At 30.3% G+C, this 12307-nt stretch overlaps 2 protein-coding genes across 4 annotated transcripts; one reads left to right on the top strand and one right to left on the bottom strand.

Annotated features, from left to right (window-relative positions):
* On the top strand, nucleotides 5107-7996 carry LOC109334557 (adenylosuccinate synthetase 2, chloroplastic). Of its 3 annotated transcripts, none has more exons than XM_019570391.1 (5): nucleotides 5107-5470; nucleotides 6081-6773; nucleotides 6972-7283; nucleotides 7439-7649; nucleotides 7694-7996. In XM_019570391.1, exons 1-4 carry the CDS (start codon nucleotides 5192-5194, stop codon nucleotides 7607-7609), a joined length of 1455 nt encoding a protein of 484 aa, XP_019425936.1. In that variant the 5' UTR covers nucleotides 5107-5191; the 3' UTR covers nucleotides 7610-7649; nucleotides 7694-7996. The 3 variants fall into 3 exon arrangements, with proteins under 3 accessions (XP_019425936.1, XP_019425937.1, XP_019425935.1); XM_019570392.1 differs by having other exon boundaries at nucleotides 7439-7650; nucleotides 7697-7996; XM_019570390.1 differs by having other exon boundaries at nucleotides 7439-7990.
* LOC109333911 (F-box/kelch-repeat protein At3g23880-like) lies at nucleotides 8487-9719 on the bottom strand. Its single transcript, XM_019569493.1, has one exon. It carries the CDS (start codon nucleotides 9717-9719, stop codon nucleotides 8610-8612), a length of 1110 nt encoding a protein of 369 aa, XP_019425038.1. The 3' UTR covers nucleotides 8487-8609.

Raw genomic sequence — 12307 nt, 5'->3', positions numbered from 1 at the left:
TGAAATAATATTAATTAATAGATTGTAGAGAGGAGATTAGAAAATATTTAAATAATAAGAAATGATGTTTCTTCCAAAATAATTTATAATTAATGTATTTTTCTTTCTTTATTTGATCGTGTGTGTTGGAATAATATTAATTAATACATTGGAGAGAGGAGATTGGAAGATAAAGAAATAAACTTAAAAAATTATTCAACTAAAATTTTTAATGTAATTTGTCATTGCTATTTGAGTTCAAACAATTATTATAGAGTAAATTACACTGACACCCCATAAGTTTTAGCAAAATTACAAAATTATCTCTCACTTTTTTACACCATGTATCTTTATTATTTTTGGTTCGTTATAATATATTACAAGAGCGATTTAAATAATATCTCTTTAGAATTTTTTGATGCATTCTGTAACAAAAAATAATAAAGATACATTGATTGTATATTATTTGGATTTGTCTCTATAATATATCATGTTTTGTTTAACTTAATTGCATTTATCATATTTTTTGTTTAAAAGATTACACTTATTTCTCATGCAGGGGTGGCCAGTATAACGAAAGTATAAAAAATAATGGTTTTATGTAGGTGTAAAAAATAAGGGGTGATCTGTGTAATTTCGCTAAAACTTAAGAGATATCAGTATAATTTACTCTTTATTATAATAATGGAAAAATATAGAAGCTCCTATCCTGTGTGTGAAGCTTCATCATAGCAAATGAAGTTGTTTTGGAAAGAAAATATTGTTATATATTTATTATATAGGTAATAGATTAATACCTTAAGTTGACTATGTCATTTAGAGATTGAGATTTCAATGCCATTTGGCATTTAACTACATTAAAAGGAGTATGAATTTTATGAGGTAACTAGCAACTTCGTTATGCATTTAGATTTTGGAGTACACATATGTTGTCTTACTCCTTTATGTAACAGGGGATATATGATTGACCAAAAAAATATTTAATAATTGTGATTTTAACTTAAATATATTTTTTCAATTAATCAAAGATAATAGTGTATGTAGTGGTACAAAAAGTGAGACATCAAATGTTTTCCCATGTATTTGCAAGGGATTTATTTTTTGGGGTACAATTATTATATGAGCGAAGGGAGATGCCTATAATTTGGAGGACAAGCACCAACTAAAAGACATTTGTTGGAGACACATTTAAAGAATAAGGGGTTATTCCAAATCCAAGTCATCAAGTTAAATTCAATAAAATGAAGATATGTGCAAGTGGGACATGTGCATTTTTGGCAGCCACATACACCTATTTTCAAGTGTGTTTTTCAATTGAATAATGAATAATATATGTGTATAACTCGTATGAAAACGTTACAATTAAAGGTGTAAGGAAAGAGAGTGGTATGATAATTTTGCTTTATGGGAGAATGTCGTGTGATATGAATTGTTTCCTTCTTGGAATAGACGTGTGGAATGGATTGTTTTCCCTTTTGGAGGATTGGCGTGGTAACTTAAGAAAAATGATTTATTTCTTTTTGGTGGTTGTGTGGTTCAATGGAGAATTGGTGATATGGTTATTTGTTTCATTTCTTTTGAGGAAATGTAATACAACTTAAGGAGGGATGATTTGTTTCTTTCTGTGGTTGTGTGATTTAAGGAGAGATGGTGATATGATTTGTTTCCTGTTTTAGGTTACCATGTGAATTATGATGATAGTTAATAGTGTTTATATTTAAATCTTTTTGAACTCGAAATAATAACATTTTTGTAAGGGAAATTCGTGTGAAATTGGGAGCTGATTACAATCAGACATTAGTTGACCTTTATTGTCATATTTAGGTCATTCAAGTGTGATTCATAGTGTTAATTTTGTGGAGTCAAGTGGTTAACCACACAACTACTTGTAACCGAGTTTGATATGAGAAATACAAGTTGAATTTTGTTGGAAATTATCCACCTTATAGTGAGAATTGTTCTCCTAAGTTATTGGTTGAACCAAGACATCCTTGTTCTTGTCAAGAACCTCAGTTTTTGTGGCGAACTACACCCTGGGTTATCAAACAATTAACCATTGTTTGTGGCACAGTTGTTCTTATCAAGAATCATTTCTTGTGACAAACTTCATCTCGGCTTATCAAAATCTTGTTTGTGTCGTCATCCTTCTTCATATCTTAATCACATTCTTTTATCCAATATAAACAAATACATATACAATTTTACTGCATTATTATTCAATACAATCCACAACATATATCAAATACACCAACCAATAAACGATCATCCAAAAAGGAACCACCCTAAGGAGGTTGCTATCAGGTTAAGAGCACGCATATTACTTTTATATTCACGTCATTAAAAACACACATGTTATCAGTGCATTCATATGGTTAAAAATGCGTATGTTACATGTACATTCGTATTGTTGAGAATATATATTTTACATATGTATTCGTATGGTTAAAAACACATATGTTACCCATACATTACATTCATATTGTTAAGAACACATGTGTTATCTGTGCATTCGCATGGTTAAAAATACATATATTACTCGTAAATTCGCATTTTTGAGAATACACATGTTATTCATACATTCATATGATCAAAATATATTCAAACACATAAGGAAAATACTTGACAATTTCAAATTGAGTTTTCCAATGAAAATAAGGAAACCGAAACAATGATATTGTGTGATTTTTTTAAAATAAATATTTACAAAGTTGTAGAAAATGAAATAATTTTTTAATTTTGAATTTGATTTTTTAATGAAAATAGAGAAATCGAATAGTGGTGTTATATGAGTCTTTTTTATTAAAAATAAATATTTAAAAGTTATAAAAAATGAAAGAGTTTTTCATAATTTGAATTTGATTTTTTAATTATAATAAGGAAAAATAAGAACAAATGTACAAAATAAATAAAAAATACACTTTAAAGAGATTAGTTGAAGAGAAGAATAGAAGAAAACGATCAAATTAATGAGTAGAAAAGTGTGAGTGTTATGTGCTTACTAAGGAAATGAGAGAGAAAGATAGGAAAGAGAAAAACACAAACACTTTTTTAGAGAGAAAGATGTGAACTTTAAAAATAATTCAACAATAATTTAATATGATGTCACTGTTAGTTGAACTAGATAAAAAGGAGGTGGAAACAAGTAAGTGAGAAAAGAAATTGAAAAATATAAGATGTATTTAATTAATTAAAGAAAATAATATATATGCATTGACAGTATAAAGATTTATACACAATCATTGTATTATTTACATTTTATTTGTATTACATTTATTTAATTAATAGGCAATGATAAATTGAAAATGAATGGTAAATGATACAATTACACTATAAAAATTCATAAACTGCTAGTGCATCCTATTAATGAATGGACAATGAATGAAATTGCACATAATCATGGAATGGAAAAATATGTAATGTTTGCTAGTTAATGTAATGATGAAAAATTATTTTGCATTTAATTTAATATGTTGGACAAGAATGAATATTAATGCATGAGAGAAAAGTTAGGTGATGTGTGTTTGAGGCTATGTACATGGTCTTAAAATGAAGGGGTGTGTGATATGGTATGTGATTATCCATGATAAGGAAAAGTAATGGTGCAAGATGTGTGTGAAATGTTGTAGATGTACATGTTTAGGCGCAAAAAAAATCATGAGATTATGATTCGTCTCTAAGAGGAATAGTGTTGAGACTTGTTTTCTTATATAGTTAATAGATTATTTTGCATTTAATTTAATATGTTGGTCAAAAATGAATATTAAACTATTAAACCGTCTAGTTGGACCGGATGATTTCATATATAATTTATATAAATATTAGTTATATATTAACACAAATTTTACATAATTAATAATTATATATAATTATATTGAAATAACATTTTACCATCTTTTTTAGACTAGAGTAAAACAAAACATTAAAGTATTGTTCTATTTCTTTTAAAATTTAAGTGAACCATCACTTCCCTGGTTATTGTGGTTCAACCGTGTTTAACATGGTCGGACCATAATTTTTCCAGTTCAAAGCAGCCTAACCCCTCATTCAGTTAAGACTACAACTAGAATTGTTTTCAAGTCCGGTCAATAGTCAAACCAGTTGAACCACCTGATCTTGTCCAATTATCACAACATTATGTTTAGGCCGGGGGAGTGATATTGTGATATGTGTTCAAGAGGAATAGTGTTAAAATATATAGTTAATAGATATCTTATTGAAATCAATTCATAGTTTTAAATGATAACTGTACATATTTTAGATCGAGTTGATACAAATTCAGGAATATGTGAAACTTTACGAAGCAAAAATGAATATTTTTCAACTCCACTACATTTAAAATTGGGCTTGAGAGTTCATGCTCAGACTTTGGTAACGAAAAACACGACCAAATTTAACATGCTCTCGTACTTTTTAAAGTTTTGGAAATATATTTTTGGATGTTATATATTTAAAATTTCTCAAAGTCAACACTTACAAGTCTCTAACAAAACTATATTCATGCTCACATAAGAAACACCTAACTTTACTTCTACAACTTTTCCAAGCTTATAACAAAACTAATAAATAAAAGAAAGAGAATATATTGTCACTATGATTACACATTTGATATCCAACAACAAGTTGTGTCATCAACTGTGATTAAGCATAAAAATAATTAATTTTTAATTTTTAACTTAAATATATATTTTCAACCAATGAGATGCTATTGATACATGTTGTAACACAACTTGTGGATAACATATGTGCTCTCTTGACACTACATCATCATTCACCATTCATATTTGTTAATATTGATTATTAGGGATGACAATAAAAACCAAATCTTAAATATCTGTCCAAACCCAATTCAAATTTAACAAGGAAAACTCGATATAAATGGATTCGAGTTTTACTCAAGTTCAATTTTCGGGTTCGGGTTCTGTATAATTTATACTCTACTGCGAACTCGATTAATATATGCAAAATTACATGTAAAACCTATATATATTGGACAGGTTGAAACCCGATCCATCTCATTCGGATTCCTAATGATCCATAATAGAAAAAACTAATAAAGAATAATATAGTAACTCTCCATATATGTCTACATAGTGCATTTATTACATTAAAACAAAATAAGGGTTTGTGTAGTGGGAAAGTGGTGAAACGAATATAAACTGAACGCAGTGTTTTCTACTTTCGTTCTTCCATTTGATTCAGTCTTTTAGCAGCAATGACATTCTCAACCTCAATCTCTTCTTCTCACTCCATTTTCAACTTTCAACAACAACGCTACTTCAATCTTCACCATTCCCACACCACCCGAAACGTCGTCGTATGCTCTGCAAAACCCATTTCTCCGCCGAAGCTCAGCGCCGTCGATTCCTCCAAGGATCGAATCGGGTCCCTGAGTCAGGTTTCAGGAGTATTGGGTTGTCAATGGGGTGATGAGGGTAAAGGTAAACTCGTTGATATCTTAGCCCAACACTTTGAAATCGTTGCTCGTTGTCAGGTACTATAATAATCTACTCTAACCTCTCAAGTTCACTCCTTTTTCCGTTTTTACCCCTTTTCCGTTTCCTATAAATCATGGGTAGTTCATGGAATTCAATGAAATGAAGTATATTGTGTTGTTAGGTTAGTGTTGGAATTTGAAAAGAAGATTTTTTCTGTGTGTTTTAGGTGTAAATCATAACTAATATATGTTTGTTTGTCGAAGGAGATGGTTCATTGTACTGTGGTCTGAGGTTGTTCCAAGTTGTAACAATGTGATTGAGTCATTTCTGCTCATGGACCCAATAGTTATGTATTAGTCAATGCTTTTATTTAAGATTTTGGAATTATTAGGATTCTCTGGACATTGATTGGCAGACTTAATGATTTATGGTAGACTATTATGGTGTCGGTTGATCCATGTAGCCGACCCACCCGGTGGGACTAAGGCTTAGTTATTGTTGTTGTTCTCTAAATTGGTTGGCTGGCTAATTAACGTTGTGGTTCACCTTTATGAGTTATGAGCGTTACATAATTGGTTCCATTTGGTGCTTCTGAATGAATTAGGTCACTCGCCACACCTTTTTTCTGTGTTATTTGACCTGAAAATTTGTGATCATGTGTATCAGGGTGGAGCTAATGCTGGCCATACCATTTATAATTCGGAAGGGAAGAAGTTTGCCCTTCATCTTGTTCCGTCCGGTATCCTTAATGAGGATACTCTCTGTGTTATTGGGAATGGAGTTGTGGTGCATCTGCCAGGGCTGTTTAAAGAAATTGATGGGCTTGAATCGAATGGGGTCTCTTGCAAGGGAAGGATATTGATCTCTGATCGTGCTAACCTGTTGTTTGATTTCCACCAAACAGTGGATGGGCTGAGAGAAGCTGAGCTTAATAAATCTTTCATTGGCACAACTAAGAGAGGCATTGGACCGTGCTACTCCAGCAAGGTTAACCGTAATGGCATTAGAGTGGGGGACTTGAGACACATGGATACTTTTCCTCAGAAGCTTGATCTTTTATTATCGGACGCGGCATCAAGGTTCCAAGATTTCAAATATGGTCCAGAGGTGCTCAAAGAAGAAGTTGAAAATTACAAGAGATATGCTGAGAGATTGGAACCCTACATTGACGATACTGTTCATGTCATAAATGATGCCATAGCACAAAAGAAGAAGATTTTGGTTGAAGGAGGTCAAGCTACCATGCTGGACATTGATTTTGGCACTTATCCCTTTGTTACTTCATCTAGCCCTTCTGCTGGTGGGATATGCACTGGTCTTGGTATTGCTCCAAGAGCTATCGGTGATTTAATAGGAGTGGTATGTAGACACTTATCTTTGCATTATTGTTTGTTAAATTAGTTGCTCATCTTTTCCTATTTGTTTGAATTGGCTTACCTAGGAAGAAGCTTATGCTTCTTATAAGTTAACTTATTTTTTTTCCTGTTTTTTTATCGATCAAATATAATTTTTACAACCTAACCACATAGCTTGCTAATCTTTCTTTTGGCTGTGCAGGTGAAAGCATACACTACACGAGTTGGTTCTGGTCCTTTCCCTACAGAAATTGTGGGTCCAGGAGGTGATCTCCTTAGATCTGCTGGCCATGAGTTTGGCACAACCACTGGCCGTCCTCGACGCTGTGGTTGGCTTGATCTAGTTGCATTAAGATTCTCCTGTCAGATCAATGGTTTTTCGTCACTGAATCTTACCAAGCTGGATGTTTTATCGGATCTTGATGAAATACAGTTGGGTGTTGCTTATAAGCATGCTGATGGTACCACAATCAATTCATTCCCTTCAGATCTCGATATTCTTGAGCAGTTGAAGGTTAATTTTCTGTCTTTCCCTTCCACTGCATTCCTCCACTTTCCCCCGAGTTCTCGGTAGCAGAATCAAGTGTTTTTATTTGGTTTTATTACTAGTACATTGCTTGGGGATTGGTATTTAACTTTCTTATAATTATTTCTCTTTTTACGCTTTAGGTTGAATATGAAGTACATCCTGGATGGAAGACTGACATTTCTAAAATTAGAAACTACTCCGACCTCCCTAAAGCTGCGCGGCAATATGTGGAAAGGATAGAAGAGCTTGTTGGTACCCCTATCCACTACATTGGTGTTGGGCCCGGACGTGATGCTCTCATATATAAATGAGTTAAAGATATGCCTCCTCCAGCAACTTGAAGATTTTCACATGGAAGTATTTTTTGCCACCAACTTTCAGAGATTTGGGATGAAAGTGAATTTGTAGTGACTATTGAGGATTACCTACTTGATGTATCATGTTGTTAAGTTATACACCATCAAGGCATTTTGGGTTTCTGCATAAATTTGATAATGTAAGCTTTTCACTTTAATAAAGGCATTTTTGAGTTTCTGCATGAAGTAGATGCATGCTAATAATCTGTCTACTGCTATTCATTTAGCAGAAACAATGTTGTACTTTTAGTAATGACCAAATGCTTTTGCTCTGCTTTATCTCCAAAATTATTGTCATGGTTTTGTTGTTACATGTAATTTGTGTTCTCATGTTCTCACTTATCATTTACCACCAATTTCACTTATGCCTCTTGGTGATTAATTTCTTATGCTTCTTAGACTTTTAATTTTCTACACTAGCAAGTCCTATTTGAGCCAAGAACATTCAGCTAGCTCTTTCAGCCTGAATTTTATAACCAACTAGCAAAAAAGTGAATAATTATTAATAATGGAGACTGAATTGAAAGTTTTGTTCATTATAAAGACTAAATTAAAAATAAATTTTATGAATAAGGATGAAAATATATATTTTAATTGGCATACAGTCATAATTCTATGACTGCATATTATAGTTTATGACACATGAAAATATTAGGAGGTATATATTTTTTAAGTACAAATCATTTACCTTCACACAATTTTCAGTGAATGATTTGAAATTCTCAATTGAACCTCCACCCCACCAATCACCATGACACTAAACAATACTTTCATAGACATCAGCAACAACAACCTAAGATCCTATAATAGTAACACATTTATTCATGAACAATCAAAATTATGTTTATTATCCAAGTGAAATGTACTTAAGATACAACCATAAACAATAGGGGAACCTAAAACTTAAAATGAAACACACAACTGCTATCTACTTTTCATGTTTGTCCAATGTTAACTAGTATGAAAATAGAGACTCTTTGTAAAAAGCAGCTTCACATCCACGAAGATCATCACAATACATATAATGCTCTATCACCTTTCCTTTGGCATTGCATTTCACCAAGCATTTTCCACCATTAATTCCAACAATGTCACCATTTTTGGTGGACCAAATAGGGTAAAAGTAATGGCATTTTATTGGAAGTTCATCCACATAAACAACAATAGACTTACTCCAAGATGAAACCACCTTGTATTCTTTCATTACCCATATATCAATCACATTGTATCCACTGACACAGAGACTAAGAAATCCTCCAAGAACACATAAATCACAACATCCTGGTATTATGTTGCAATCTTCTGCTGGAAGAGGCACCTCAAAAAAACTCCTTTTCATCAAATTAAAGGCAAGAACAATGTTCTTCGGAACATCGCTACGAAGGGCTAACCAATGAATGCTATCATTTAAGACCATTCCAACACCTCCAAAGACATTGATATAAGGAGGCAAATGAGTATCCTCAATATTATTCCATTCATTAGTTTTCAAAGAGAAGAACCCACAATGGGTTTCAAAATCTTCAACATAGTGATAGGTTGTTAAATCATCTTCTGGGTCACATGATGTTAGAACAACCACCAAGTACTCATCTCTTGATGCATCATAACCAAAACCATAGAAACTGTTTGGTTTAAAGGCATACACATTGGTTGAGTCAATAAGAAAAGATAGTTTTGTGTATACACTAGTTGATGGATTCCACAAATAAAAATATGAATCATGATGCAAGAATAGAAGAAACCCTCTGCATGAACCTTTAATATTAGAATAAGTTGGACGCAAAAAGCTAGTATTTTTTACAGCATGATCAGAATGAGTGTTAAGTGATGAATCTAACTCAACACATCTAGCTTGAGAATCATAACTAAAAGGTGGTGGCAAATACAAAAATCTATGAGCGAGTGCAGCATCGTTTTCAAAGTGCCATGTTGCGAAATGAGGATCAGATATGAGAGAAAACCAAGACTTAGACACAGATTTGAAACGTAACAAAGACTTTACTGGTAATAGGGTAAGGATTGAAACTATTAGATTCTCAGGAAGATGCACCATATTCTCCATATTCATCTATGGCTCTTTCACAAAGAAAGTATATTTCTTAGTTTTTAGTTACATTTATGTTCTATACTTCATTCATATATATATACACAATATTTTAGATATAGAATCCATGATAAGATAAGCACCATATTTTCATTGGTGTCAATCTTGTCATATATTTAGAAGATCAATATCATATTTTATTCTTTATTCAATCTTCATCAATAATCTTGTGATATATATAGAAGACCAAAATTATAATTATTGTTTGCTTAATTATGATCAATACGTTTTTTAATATAACTATATTGGTTTACTTAGTTTTTCAACTTTTTATCCTCGTTATTAATGTTGGTGTTAAGAAAACTGTTTTCTTTTAAGAGTAGCGATAATTCTTATTAAAAACTATTATAGATAATTGTTTTTAAATAATTTCATTTGATATTGTTTTGTGAAATTCTTTTTATTTTTATATTTTTAAATAGAAATCTAATATGTGGTAGGAAGATATTTTCTAATTTAATTTTTTTAATGATTAGTTGAAACTTTATTTTTAATTTTCGAAACATGAAAATAGGTGGCTAAAGTCTTTCACATCTTTAGCACTCTTAATATTATCATATTTTTTAAAAATAGAGTCTATAAATATATTTAAAAAATAGATATCTTTTTCTATGTTTCAGAGTGATTCATGATGTCAATCTTATTATATCTTTAAAAGATCAAAATCCTATTTTTATTATTAGGATTGTAATCTTGGGAAAACTTGGAGAAGCATTAAAGAGAGCATACATTATAAAAAATGCTTCGAATAATGCTTCAATTTTTTTTTTTACTTGCAAAATCTTTATAATAAGTGTCTTATCTTGTAGTAATATTTTAAGGATTGAAACCCACCATTATCTCTACAAAGCAATTTAATGCTTCGATATTGAATTCTTCTCACACATATTCCGTTAGGCTTTTAAGATTCAACCATATCAAGTTTTTTTAATCATTTTATGTTAATGTTGTAACAAATTGAAAAATCTAGAAGAAAAATCTATATAGTAATTTTAGTTCTGAACCACACTTTTTGTATTGATTTATCTAAAATACATGATTGCCCATAAATATGATATGATTTGATTAAAATTATGTATAATGGTGTCATTATCTTAAAACAACAACTGGATAAACTAGAGTTATAATAATTATCATAAGTTTGATTCTGAATACATAATAATAATAATAATTAGGGCCGGAAATGAACCCAACCAAATCGTTATTAGTTCGAAACTCGATTTATTATTTAGCTCGATAAACTTAGTTCATGAACCAAATGAGCTAAACTTGAGTTAGAAATTAAGCTCGTTAAATAAATGAGCCGAACTTAAGTTGAATATAGTTCGACTCATTAGGTTCATGAGCTAGATCGATAGATTTATATATATATATATATACTTAATTAATTAATTATTTATATATATATAAAAACTAATTTTTATGTTTATTATGACTCATACATTATTTTTTATATTTATTGTTATTATATATATATATATATATATATATATAAAACCTTTTCAAATATTTTTCAAATTTTAATTAATTATTTGAGTTGTCCAAATAAACCATTTGAACTAAACCAAATAGTTCATGAACTTTAACCGAGTCGAATTCGAACTAAAAAACATACCGAACTTAAGTCAAGTTTTGAGCTGAATTAATCCTTATCAAACTGAATTCTGGTTCAACTTGTTTCCAATGCTAATAATAATCTTGATAATGATACCTTTTTATTACTAATTACTCTATACCCTCCACCGTTGCATTTCTCTACAATATGTTACTATACTTCAATTTAAAATACAAGATATCTGAATATTTATTTACATTAATGTTTTTAATCATAAAAATATTTTTTAGACCAATATTATATGGTTTACTAGTATTCTCATTCAGTTGTTCCCTGTATTTATATCATTTTTATTTCATCTTCCCACTTTATCATGACCCGTAACTAGAGTGTTCACTCATACTCCATATCTCTCAATTTGCATTCTCATTTTTCTGATATCAAATGTGCATACAATGTTTTTATAATTTTTATATTTTTTTATATCAAGTGTATATTTTACAAAATTATTAGCAACTTGTATATTATAAAGACAAACACAAAAAATATTGGATATAATAAAAGGCAAAATTGGAATATAGAAATTATGTCTATTCAATTATATGATCCTTTAATCATGTTTTAGCTTTATGTGTACTAGTGTGTCGACATACAGTCGACCCACACTCTTATTTTATTACATTAAATATTTTTATTAAGTATTAAATTTGTATTTTTTATTTTAGAGAATTACAATGTTTTAATTGGATGTACTTCATATTATATTTTTGTATTTATTATAATATTCAACTTAAAATGAGATGTATTGATTATAGTTTTTATAATTATATAGATTTACTTTAGAAATAAAAAATGTTAAAGAGCAAAATAGGAAAATAGGACCATGATAATAATTATTTTAAGTTTTGACTTTATATATAACTAGCGTGTTGACAGTCACTATCGTGTCTATCAATCCGCTTTCCTATCATTTATAATGTATAGTTTGTCT

This window comes from Lupinus angustifolius, chromosome LG19 (assembly GCF_001865875.1).
Source record: "Lupinus angustifolius cultivar Tanjil chromosome LG19, LupAngTanjil_v1.0, whole genome shotgun sequence".
Lineage (NCBI taxonomy): Eukaryota > Viridiplantae > Streptophyta > Magnoliopsida > Fabales > Fabaceae > Lupinus > Lupinus angustifolius.
This window is presented reverse-complemented; position numbering and strand designations above follow the sequence as displayed.

Excerpts from the sequence above, each read along its gene's own strand:
- LOC109334557 (XM_019570391.1), top strand. The coding sequence starts at position 5,192 with ATGACATTCTCAACCTCAATCTCTTCTTCTCACTCCATTTTCAACTTT. Across the intron at positions 5,471-6,080 it reads AAATCGTTGCTCGTTGTCAG|GGTGGAGCTAATGCTGGCCA; the intron begins GTACTATAATAA and ends CATGTGTATCAG. Across the intron at positions 6,774-6,971 it reads TCGGTGATTTAATAGGAGTG|GTGAAAGCATACACTACACG; the intron begins GTATGTAGACAC and ends TTGGCTGTGCAG.
- LOC109333911 (XM_019569493.1), bottom strand. The coding sequence starts at position 9,719 with ATGGAGAATATGGTGCATCTTCCTGAGAATCTAATAGTTTCAATCCTT.